The 12,883-nt window shown below is 41.9% G+C and overlaps 1 protein-coding gene across 23 annotated transcripts in view; it reads left to right on the forward strand.

The window, feature by feature from the left end:
• Positions 1–12,883, forward strand: part of ablim1a (actin binding LIM protein 1a) — a 39,850-nt gene that overhangs the window by 8,735 nt on the left and 18,232 nt on the right. For 18 of the 23 annotated variants that reach the window (XR_002041597.2, XR_002041596.2, XM_019254568.2 and 15 more), the window contains exon 2: positions 11,101–11,238. Coding sequence is in view for 12 of the 23 variants with exons in the window: in XM_019254568.2 (XP_019110113.1) it covers positions 11,101–11,238 (138 nt within the window). In the remaining 11 variants the exon portion in view is untranslated. Of the gene's footprint in view, positions 1–1,680; positions 1,923–11,100; positions 11,239–12,883 lie in introns of those variants that run through there. The other 5 variants (XM_019254573.2, XM_027277322.1, XM_019254567.2 and 2 more) reach the window with 4 other exon arrangements.

The following is a 12,883-nucleotide window of genomic DNA, read 5'->3' on the forward strand; positions in this document are numbered from 1 at the left end:
ACACTATTATGAGAAGACACATTAACAAGACTTCTTTTGTTGCTTGTAGCAGTTAGTAGCCACACTGTAAACATCTGATTTTCTTAAAGAGATGGTTTCTGACCACCCAAAATTTGGAAAACAGGTTTCATTAAAAACTACTTGCATCTTGAGTCACCACAAACTCCTTACATGTGTCTCTGCCCTCATAATAAAAAAGGGTGGAGAGAAATTTCCGTTAACTATTTTTTGCCGTTTGCCTCATTGGAATGTCTCTATTGCCCGATGGGAAGAAAACGCCCCTGTACAAAGTGATGTACGTTGTTGGGTATCCACCAGGTGGCACAGTTGACACTGCAGAGAATGAATGCACTCTGAATGCATAATGGGCTGACTGCATCAGCAATTACAGAGGTGATGCTGATGCAAAACTGTTCCTTCCCAACAGCCATAGAAAGGTACAGTGAGGCTCCAGCATGTGACAGAAGGATCAGTGACTGCCTGGTCCCCAGAGGCTGCCTGTGTGACGTGGCTTACTTACTTCTCAACTCATACTGTCTTTAGCTTACACACTGAGGCATCTACAAACATTAAATTGATCTCCTGCTATGTCTTTGCTGGGTCTTTTGTGGAGTAATGTGGTAATTTCAGTTGCAGATGATATAAGAGCTGGTGTGTTCACCAGGTTTAGCCAGGAACGTGCTCTCCCGTGCTCTTTGTAATTGGATTCCAGAGGATTCACTAAAGATATTAATACAAAGCTCATGCTAGAGATCAGGCTAAGTATGACCTTCGACCTAATATGGCCTCTCTTGACTTTGCATGCTGTCCTCGTGCAGAACGCAACCTCCTGGAAAAGGTGTGATTATTAACAACTTAACACCCAAGGTGAGCCTGGCTTTGATGCGTGCGTATGATCGTGGTCAGTGTTGATTGGATCTGATTACTGTAGTTAACCCCTATTGTCATCATCATTATCACTTTTTATACTGTGGATAATATTCTCACGTATCAAACACATCTGTCATCTCATTTTAATCATTCATGTTGCTTGGTGCTATAACCACCTCTAGATACTGTCATGAAAAACCAACATTTACAAAAGAAATCAGCCAGACTTTTAGCCACAGTTACTGATCTCCGCCTGCTGCCCTGTTGTACTGATACAAAGCTTTTGTGTGAGTGTCATGCAGTGATGTGGTAAAGGGTTATTCCCATCCAAATTCAGTTTGTAGAACTTTTTATATGTGGAATAGAGATCCTTATTTTTAAATAAATCACACTGTTTACACAGAAATCAAACTGATGCGCTATATGAAGACATGATGTTACAACTGGAAAAGAGAGAACTGGAGAAGAAAGTCTGATGTAACAGATTTATTTATATATCCAGTTTATATAAATACTGTACATACATTCAGCCACAGTTCTTAACATGTGCGTCTACAATGGCATGTGATGTGTGTGTTCATCACTGTACTTTTACATGCTTAACGTGGTCTGTTTTGGGGATTTGACCAAAAAAAAGCTAATAATTTTTTTGGTCACACAGAAGCAGCAGCAGCAGCAGCCACCTGGTTGCTGCAATGAGGAGGCGGCTGACACAACAGAGGGACTGAGAGAGGGAGCAGGAAGGGAAGAGGGAGGAGGAGTGGGCAGAGGAGGAGGAGGAGGAGGAGGAGGTGGAGAGGGATGGGAGGAAAACAGGCAGTCGGGAGGCAAACCCCACGCTGTAGCAGCGTTTTTGGGAGGAGAGCTTAGTAGCGCCTACACCTCTCTCTCTCTCTCTCTCTCTCTCTCTCTCTCTTTCTCTCTCTGTGGTGTCTCTTCAGTCTTGACTAAAAAAAGGGGACTAGCAGCTGCTGTGTTACTGGTGATCGATACCCGAAGCCTTTTCTGGTGCAGATTTACCTGGATTCCAATGGTCATGGTCAAAGAAAAAGGTATTCCAGCGGTCGTGGTCAAAGTGTGTGAATATATGTGTGATGAGTGTGTATGTAGGGGATTTGTTTTGCTTGTCGTGCTGTTGACTGTCTGCAGTGTGTGTAGATGTGCAGCATGTCCAGTTGCATTTGCACTGCTGTGTCTGGCTGTTAACTAAATCATATTTAGTTTGGCTGAATTTTTTTGCGTCTGATTTGATTATTTTTAGACGTGTGGATGTAGCCACGATAATATGGATATGGTTTTCTTTATGTGGGTGTGTGTGCTTGCAAAAAGCATGACTAATGACACAGTATGAATGTGGATCTTCAACATATCGACATATTCTCTCCGGTTAAAGATTTGGACGTGCTACGCCCTTCTCAACACTCTCCAGCAGCTGATGCTTTGGGTTGGAGTCTGCTTTATTTGGCAGCGTCAGTCTTTATGTAAATGTCTGATGAAGCAAAGCATCTGGCCTGTTGTATAGGAGCTTGACACCAAATGTAAAAGGTTCAGGGTGAAAATGTGCACACAGTTTGGGGTTAAAACAGTCCGTCTTTGCATGCAGGCTGATGGAAAAGGTAACATGTAGAGAGAAAAAGTGGAGCACCAGTGTAGAGATCCACACTGCAGAGCTATAGACCTGCACTCTGTGTCTCTTGCTCTCTCTCTCTCTTTCTCTCTCGCTCTGTCTGCAGCCGTTGCCATGGCGACCATCTAAAAGGTACACTCCATTGTTGTCAGCTGTGGCCTCATTCATAGTGTCCCTTTAAGATAAAAACATGATTATTTCCACCTATGACTGAGGTCGCCCCGTTGTGTGGGATGAATTAGGTGAAGTCAGGGGGCATGTTTCAGAGTTATTAACATTCAATTTACAGGGGCACATGGTCGTGAGGTTGACCAGTGTTTGTCAGTATGACTCATAGCAAGCAGCTACATAGGCACGATTTTCTATCTCTAAAAATTGTATTGCTTAAAAAATGTCAACCGCACTCTGCCTTTTGACTTCTTTAACCAAAAATAGGACAAAAATAAATTCATTTGATCGATAAATGTGTAACTTGACTTAACTGAACCTATAAATGGTACTAAAAGCTAACATTTCCATTAAAGTCAATTAGGCAGAATGTGAAAATAATTCATGACAGCAATAAGTCATTATATATCAAGTCCCTTAATAATGTCTCAAGTTAACTCGCTTGATATATTACTCCTGTTTCAGTGGATGAGTTCATCTCAGAGCTCGTGTAGACAAACAGAAATTGTGTTCCATGTGTGGGCATGTGATATTTTTATGTTTTGTCTCAAAATATTTCTATCAGATTTTTTTTTTTTTTTTTGACAGATATGAGTGTGTTTATATATCTGACATTGCACTGGTGGCTGGAGGTGGTGTCCGTCTCTGGAGCTATTCTCTTCATGTGGATTTGATTGGCCACAGAGAAAAGGCCTTTTGCCACGAGTCCCCACGCTGGCAGAGAACCCGTAACCTCTGGCTGCCACATGTTCCATCTCCCACAATCCCTCTGAAAGTTTTCCGTAGAGTTAACCCGCTACCTCGCCTACCGACTCGTGAGATTTGTTGGTGGCAGGAGGCTTGTCTGTGTTTATTGTCCACATTTAGAGGCCTCGAATTTTCATTCCTCTTAACAGAAAGCTGTGGGAATGCTTCTTGCGACCTAAGATTTAATCGTGTATCGCCCAGGGATCTCATCATGCAACCTGTCAGAGGCCAGGTGGGCTCTGTACCATCAGGATGCACAGCTGACCAAATACTGTATGCTCAGGGCGATGAATCATAATAAAAGGATTGCAGTGTTAGCGTTTTGTCCGCTTGCAGGCGGTTGTCCTATTTTCACAGCCAAGAATACCCTTGAAATAGTTCGTAATTTATTGGTGCCACGTGTACATAAGGCAGTCTCATCCTTTTTAACTTGATCTACACGTGCTTCTGAGATTTGCGTGCGTTTGTCTAACTAGTTGATTAATTTATGGTCTTTCCACCATTCTCTGCGTTAAATTGCTGCTGATTCTGTGGGACGAGACCATGGTCATCACACGTACGTCACCTGCCTCGCGCAACGACCCACCAACTCCCACGACTCTCTGCATTCACAGTCTAAACGCTTTCTTTTGACGTGGCAGCCTAATGTCATGTGCCTCTGTAGCTGCCTCCTGTGATTTCGCAGAGTGCTGCAGACAACTGCAGTGGTGCCTCATCTTTGAAGCTTGCCAGTGTCTACCCCCTGAAAGAGCAGCTAAACCCTTTCACAGACATCAATGCAACACACACTCTCATAGACACTCAGTGTTTGTACAGCTGGCACACAGGACCAGAATATACAGATGAGATAAGTGGTCGGCCGGTGGAGAGAGAGCCGCTGACCTAAAATGTACAGGATAAAACGACAAGAGCGACATGAAACACTGTCGCCATACATTGTGCCAGTCAGCCAACAAACATCCCCCCTGTCTGGCATCAATCGGTTTGATTATCACAGGAAACACGACACAGGAGGGCAGGGTTCGTAATGGGACGTCATTCAGAGGCAAAAAGCCAAGGCCTTTATCAACTCTGATTCTACAAACACAATGGCTCCTGCAGTTCATGAAGCCACCATTGTATACCCTCTCAGATAAGTCCCTCTCTCTGTTTATCAGCGTAGTTTTATGATTATGTACCTACCCAACAACAAACGCTACTCACTGTGGCATTCAACCATTCAAACCAGATCATTATTTCAAACCCAGGTCCCTGAGGATTAGTTATTCAAGGTTCGGGGGGCCTGTTGGAGGCTGATAGGGTCCCCCTCCCGCAATTTGTGGCCACCTTTGAAGTGCTTTGTCTGGGACGCTGGTGGTGGGGCAAAGGGGCGGGGAGGCAGTGAATACATCCATACATATTCATGGAGGGGAGGGTTAACAGCTTCTTGTTATGTCTGGGTGATGAAGAGCTTCATGCACCCTCCCCCAAACACACATGCACACATAGACACACTCGTCCCATCGCACATTTGGGATTTCATGGGGGTTATGTTTGGTGCCGTTTGATATTCATATAGGTCAAGGCCCTCAGAATATTTCATCCCAAACTGGCTGAACTGGATGAATATTGGAGTAAAAAGTGTTTTGTTGCCTACGAAGTGGACACACCAGGGGCCAAAAGTATTTGCATGCATGCCAGGAGTTGAGATGACTGCTTTTGCAACTCTCTTTATCCATCTCTCTTTGTAACACATACACTCATACACACTAAGTCACATGCACGCATACTGTACAGACACACACTCCTTTGGGGCTGCTATCTGTCTGTACTGGAAAAAATCTTCTGTCTGTGACACTTACAGTAACAAAGGCAGCGAGCGAGTGAATATTTTATTAGATCTTTTCATCTCTCATCTATTGTTTAATTGAATTCCCCTTTTCCCAGTGCATTTCCAAAGCTGCTACTATGGCTTTGCATTCCTCAGGGTTCATGGTAGGAAATTAAGGCAACAAAGTCTGAAGCTTCCTCAGCAAATCCTGCACCCCCCTGTCAATAACCCATACTCTTTTGTTATTTACCAGAGAGGCTGGGGCACATGTTAAACCTGTCCTCAGGGGATTCAAGATGGCCTTCTTTACTTCCCTCCAGAGTATCATCTGCAGCTTTTATTATTGCCAACACAGCTAGGCTCTGCTTAAATGGGTGGGGGGTGGTTGGGTTGTAGGGGTGGAGAGAGCAGTCCCCTTTCCTCTACGCCTGGCTTTGGGATGCTCTGTTGGTTATTGTTCCCTCAGCACCACAGTTGTGTGTGTGTGTTCATTGTGTGTTTAGGCTCATATCAGTCACTTTATCCCCTGGTGATGAGGCAGGACAGATCACTCTGTCAGCACAGCCAACACATCCAGCCCAGAATGTGGAATGTGAGCAGCAGTCGGAAAAATTGTACTGCTGTATTTTTCACAGTAAGTTGCTCTGTGCTGATGTTGCTTCATGTACGGCGTGCTTACTTATTTATTGCATTATATAAGATACATTCTTGCAAATCAAGCACCATTTTGCTGCTATCACAAGAACCCTTTAAGACTAGATTTATTTTTTGATCTATTTATTTTTTATATGTTATTTTCAGGGGGAAAGTAAAATTGCATGAAGCCATGCTTTTGTAGAGAGATTTCACCGATGGATTTTATGTCCAAACAAATCTTATAAATGGTCGAATCTGAATTCTTTTAGCCTAAACTTAACGGCCCGTTTTATGTTGGCTTCTTTAATTTTGATGAAACACCATGTAGGGAAACCATCTTACCTTTCCACAGACCCTCTCCCTCTATGCAGCCACTGCTGAGGCAAACGCAGCACTTTACAGTGGAGGAGGTGAGGTTACGCTGGAAAAACACACAGCACTCATATATTCCCATCCAAAACTCATTTTTTAGATCCTCAGTGCATGGGATTCAAACATCTGTCTTGGATTTTTGACCAACCAGCTATGACGTTAGCAGTGTTGATTTTTCCATACTGCGCTGCCCCTGCTGACAACAAAACACTCTATGAAATGTTAAAAATAGTAAGTCAGCAATCCAAGCAGGCTCAAAGACAGATCGCTGGCATCACAACAATGAGCATATATGCTTTACAGCTGCTCCAGTAGTGGTGAGGAACACAACTCTTCTGTCTCCGTCAACTCTATGGAACCTTTCAGTGTCTTTTAACACTTGTTTTGGTTTTATGGTCTGTCAGTGTTTTGGCATCGTGGCAGGAAGCTATTTAGCAAAAAAAGTTTAAAAGCTCTAAAAACTCTCTTTCTCCAAAGTTAACGACTAGCTCCTGAACACAGTTGAGCATTTAGCAGCTAAAGAGATATATTGTTGGAGACAAACCATACTTCACGATACCATACTTCAGGATGAAGGACGATGAATACTAGATTTTCGTTAGATACTTTATTAGCAGAGACATAAGTCCAAATCCAGTGTTGCATTACATAACATATTATATTAATTGAGTTTTTCTGCACACTAGGTAATGCTCCCACAAATGTTTTATTGTTATACGTATTTTTCTGTTTATAACATTTACTTGTTACGCTTTGTTACTGTGACATTTGAAGGTTGATTTGGTTACTGTCTTACCATCAGTTTGATAGAGGGTTTAATCTGTCTGCATTCAATGGACTGACTGCTCCCTAGCACAGGGGCTTGAGTATGAGGGAGGCAGAAAGGGGAAATACCGTAATTTCAAAGTTGTTTCTTCACGTTGTGTTTTCTTGGCCAAGGGCATGCTCATATTCAGGACTAACCTAGTTTTATTTAGAATTGGAGGGTGTGTAAACCATGCAGCTGCGGTCAGGATTTGTGATGAACTATGAGCAGCCACAGAGACTAAGTAAGCTTCAGGATGGGATGGACAGTAATCTCTCCAAATTGTAGGGCAGCCCGCTTAAGTAACAATGACTGGAGTTGTTCAAAGGAACCCTTGACAAGGGTGACCCAAGTAATGAAAGCAACAAGTAACATACAGCAACATTACTTTTAACTGCTGAGTAATTAGTAATGTGATTACTTTTTAGAATGAGTAATGTGTAATGGGCAGTTGACTACAGCTTTCAATCAAAGTGTAACTACACACTCAAATTCTGCTACCTCCCTTCCTCCCTGCAAAATGCAGCACAGGACGCTTGAACCTGGCCTCGACATAAACAGACTGACCACCGCTCAGTGCAGCGGGAACAGCCAGTAGAGCTAATGGAGCTAACCATAGAGCTAACCAGCCATGAGCAGCTGCTGTCAAAATATTCATGTCTGTGCTGAAAGCACAGAGAGTCTGCTACAGCTTTTACAGTCACTAGAAGCACATTGATGTGCGGGAGTGTCAGTACGTAGTCTTAGTCAAATGTTTATCATGAGATCATCATCGAGGGAGATACGCAAAGAACATGACATAGTAATGTGAGCTCCTGTGAATGGTGCGCCTCCATCAACATGTTAACATTTTAAAAACATAAATGCCATGACAGAAATGAGTCCCAAATGTTTGACTGTGTCAGCATTGACCTTGCAAGATTTAGGAGATGGCACGTTGAGCCATTTCCAAACCACGAAAAGCCTATTTTTATAAAATTGGTAAGAATGTCATAATTCACACCAGCATTGGTGTGTTCCAGCACAGTAAGTCATATAATTAAGTTTACAGCTCAAAAAAACATGTGCAAGTGTACAGTACTTCTTTAATTATAGAGATTTAGGAACATGACAGCATCAGACAGGACAAGAAACAGAAGAGAAAACGAAGGGGAATGGTAAAATTACAGCCCAAACTGGTCATTGTAAAGAGTAATCTTAATTCACAGACCAAACTCCTGGTTCAGCTTTGACTTTCCGTGCTTAGTGTAGTTGTTGCTACATGCAGTTTGATGGAAACAGTCTGATTACCAGTCATATGTCTGGCCATGTTGGACTTTGTTGTCATCATGTCTGTGTTTCTAAATCTTAGCAATTATCAGTTATCATTACGAATAAAAAAAACAAGTTATAATAAACTGGAATCTGCTTTAAGTGCCTCCAGGTTTAATAGTGTTTACGAGTCTTAAAATGACTTGCATATATTTGCAGAATGCAGTTACCCAGATGGCTTGTGTTTTTGTATGAACGTGCGATGTCACACATACACAGAGCTGCTGAGGCTCAGTTCACTGTCACAGTAGTCTGGTTCACCCAGAGATGACTCATTGTCCTGCTCAGTGTAATCACATCAGAGACACCAGGGAGACAGGTCCTCCACCCTCCAACCCCTTGTACCCACATTATTTCCATCCTCCCTCCTGTTATCCTGTCTTCTTCTTCATCCGCTGCTTTTCACAACTTCTCTCAGTTCCCTTTCAACCCATATCATGAATAGACTGATGTTCTGTGAATTACAAATAAGAATTAACACAGGGCATTTTCAGACTGCCCCTAGAGGATGAACCAAAGACTGTTGAAGTGTCTCATTAAGAAAATAATGTTCTGACAACTGGGCTCTCTTGGTGATTTGATTTTTTTCTGAAATTAAACTGTCTCTCAATATCAGACAGCCACTGCAAGTGTAGAAGTGGGATGCAAGGTATGCCAACTCATCAATAATCCAGAGTAACGTCTCCCTTTGGTAGACCATCGATTGGTCATGATGCTATTTCTGTGCCTTTGGTGGTGTCTTATTTTAGCCTTGCAGACTAATGAATCATTGCGGAGCAGAAAGAGCAAGGATCCTTTCATGTGTATTCTTAGTGTGTGCCTGCGTGTTTGTGTGCGTGCATCTTTGTGTGAAAAAGAGAGATATGGGAGATGAAAGAAAGAGGCTGCCTTGCTAGTTAATGCTCCTGAATGTGAAATAATCTGCCGGTGTCAGAATAGCTGATAAGCTGTGTGCAGTGCGGCACTGCAGCAGTATTTACATCCCGTACAGTAGTGCTGTAATAATGTCTGTCTATGTCAGCAACGCCCAGACTTTTTACAGAGGAGGGCCACAGGCTGACATATCAAAGATCTACAGATCATACTGGTTATGGCTTTTTGAGATAAAGCAAGTTGATAAACCTTCTTTGTCTTATCTAAATATGATGGCTGTCACAATACATCACATTAAGAAAGTAATGTCTAAATCTTTACTCAGATTAAATCTATGACCGGTAGTGCATCCAGAGTAAAAATTGTGGCATTAAAGGTAGGATATTTCAGTTCCATTTATAGTCATGTCAGCAGCACCAGTGTGGCTTTAAGGACAGCAATGTTAGTCTTTTAGTGCAATACTTTGGTTTCAGACTGAAATATCTTAACAACTATTTGGGGGATTACCATCAAATTGTGTACAGGCATTTCTTTTCCCTGGAGAATGATGCCTTCTGACTTCCACAATCCTCTGCCTTTTCTTAAAGATCAGCAGGACACAGTTTTTATGGATTCAGCGAAATAATTACACCATGGATTGGCCCAAAACTTAGTACAGACATGTATGGTTCCTAAATGATGATTTTGTTGGTTCCCCTTGACTTTTTCCAGCTCTACCATGAGGTTGACATTTGTGTCTTTGTGTGATTTTTATTTTTTTTTGACAGCTATTGGACTGATTGCTATTGAATTTGGTTTAGATACTCCCTTTAAGGATGAAGCGTACTTTTCATTTAGCTTATAATCCACCACCAAACTAATGACATTTCTCATCAGACGTGTTGTACTTTTTGTTCTTTGGTAAATGCTAAGTTAGCATGCTCACAAATTTAAGAAAAGATTACCACACAAACACATGCTAAACATCAGTATGTCAATATTAATACGCTGACATTAGCTCAAAGCAGAGATGTGCGTAAGTACAGCCTCACTAAGCTGCAGGTGTGATTATGACTAAGTCTTTTCACAGTTGTTCTTCTGCCTCATTGACCTTATTTTTGTTTTCCTGGCATCTGCGTATGGACAGTGTAGTTGGAAATATGAGGACTATTGTTTCTGCCTTTCCAGGAAGATACTTGACAAATGCTATTTTTTCATTCACTCATTTGCAACTCCCACAGGGTGAGATATTCAATCACAGCAAACATTAGGCCTGCTGTGTTTTATTGTTATCTGAGATAAGTACCACCTCACATACACAGGGAAGATTAGAACTGTTCAGCTCCCCCTAAAATCTGTTCAATGTTGAATGTTTGCATAGAAGTAGCACCAAAACTTAACTTTTAAACTTGGCAAGAAGAAGCCATATATAGCGTGCACTGCAGAATGATTACTGGGAACATAAACCAGGCAGACAGCAAATGGCCCTTGATATTTTCCTTTGAGGCTGAAACTTAATAGTGAAACCGATTTTATCAGTATCCTTTTAGCTTGCCATTTACCAAGCCCTGCTCCTCTCAGCGTTTTGACTCTCCATCCCTCACTGATCAAGACAGACTATATTTAGGTCGTTGCCCTCTAGAGAGCGTATCTGGGCCGTGAACCCCAAATTGTGCTGTCCTGCTCAGTGTTGTTCTTTTTTTACCCTGACAGGCTCTCAGCAGTTGGTCTTTATCTCTGGTGTTTGTGTGACGTTGCAGATTCAGCGGGTCCTCAGTCGAACACTGCTTGAATAAGACACTAAAAGCAATGTTAAAAAACTGCAGTGAGTCCCCCATGCAGAGACCACAATGACTCAACATTACAGTTCAGTAGTAATGTTAATGTCTCCTTCTCTTGCAGTGGCTCATGCGCAGGACACACACCACCACTCCACAGAGAAGCCCCTGATTCAGTGCTACAAGTGTGGGGAGCCATGTAAGGGTGAAGTGCTCCGAGTGCAAAACAAGCACTTCCACCTCAAGTGCTTTACATGCAAAGGTACGGTACCTCACAGATGATTAATACAAATAAGTCATTAAATATCAGGTGTTGAATGAGTTTCACTAGTATTTACTACTTGTGATTTGGCTCAGCCTTATGCCGTGTGAGACAACCCTAATATTGTCTTGAAATAGATGGTAATTTGGTAAATCAGTTATTTGTTTACAATTTAAAAATGAGCCCTCAGACAGCTTAGATGAGTATTTATCTGATAGGAGAAGAAGAATGTGGGGGCTGTGTGAAAATTGGCAGCTAAAGTGTGAAGTTTTAAAATTCAGAGCTACCATAATTTGATACTGTCACAATAGTAGGACATTTGCTTCCTTTCATTCAGTACAAGCTGCTTAATGTTGCCTATGCTGAACTGATTTGTGTTTTTTATTATAAAATGATAGTTTGCAGGTATAGAAGAGTCATACCTGATGGCACCTTAGGCAAAAAGTGCAAATGAACAAATTTGTGGTCTTTTTTTCACGACTGTCCCTAAAAGTATCTCAATCACAAGTTGGTTAGGAGCAGTACAAGTCCCTAAAGGCCACATCATCCTTTCCACCCTCCACTAATGAGGAGGATACCCGGTGGCATGCCTCATCTTCACTTCTCAGACCTACAGACTTAAATGAAAGTACCATTCAGACTGTTATGACTTATTACTGATGGATTTCTGGCATTCTGGCATGATTATGATAGAGCCGCCCACGGCCGACCAAGCAGTCTCACTCCTGTAGGTTGCGCTTGCCCTGCTGAAGCCCTTGTAGTTAATCTGTGACTGGAGTACTATTATAGAGTTAGCTTAGTTCACCAAAGGCCAGGAATAACACAAGCAAACACTGAGATTAGTACCTAATTCTGTCCTTTATAAGTGGATATGCATGCCATTAGAGAGTCTGTAGTACTAAAAGTGTATGTGTGTGTGTGTGTGTGTGTGTGTGAGTGGGTGTCAAAGAAGACAGCTTTGATAGCCAAAACACACACTGTCCTAGTCCTTGCTCTAAATTTATGTGTGCTGTTGTCAATCTCCAAACTGTAGGAGGACTAATAATAAAAAAAACCCAGTCATGCCAAGTTGAGCTAGCTTATTGACACTCAAAGATTATTAACACATACTAACACTTGGCAGACAATTCCCAAACGGCTGCTTTTGTGTGAAATGCATAAAAGCAGAACCTTTCAGTTTCCCTGAATTTACTCTTATTTCCATTTCATAAAGTGACCTACGGAAATTTCCAAAAGAATGTAATTGGAAATATGCAACTGCATCCATATTGAAAATCTAAGGTAGATGGACATCACAGTCAAAGGCCACCAGATCTGCATTGCTGGTTTTCTCTCGACTCAGTTAGCTTACAAGCTAATCTCATCACCCCTGAGCCCTAATGCAATTAAATCTGATTCTCTCCCTCACTCGTCTCATTCATCCCCAGGATTTATCATGGCTCATTGCATAAGAATGATTAAGTGCAGTCATCTCAAACATCTAAATATTTTCCCTCTCAGCTGTGGCATATCCAAAAGGTTAAAAAAAAAAACTTTACACACCATACACTTCAAATATTAGATGATTGAATGGATTTAAATGCATTGCCGTAAAATCCTGTATTATTCATGATGTTCATGGTCCCAAGAAGATAGATCCACTTGA

Source organism: Larimichthys crocea, chromosome III (genome assembly GCF_000972845.2).
Source record: "Larimichthys crocea isolate SSNF chromosome III, L_crocea_2.0, whole genome shotgun sequence".
NCBI classification, from domain to species: domain Eukaryota; kingdom Metazoa; phylum Chordata; class Actinopteri; family Sciaenidae; genus Larimichthys; species Larimichthys crocea.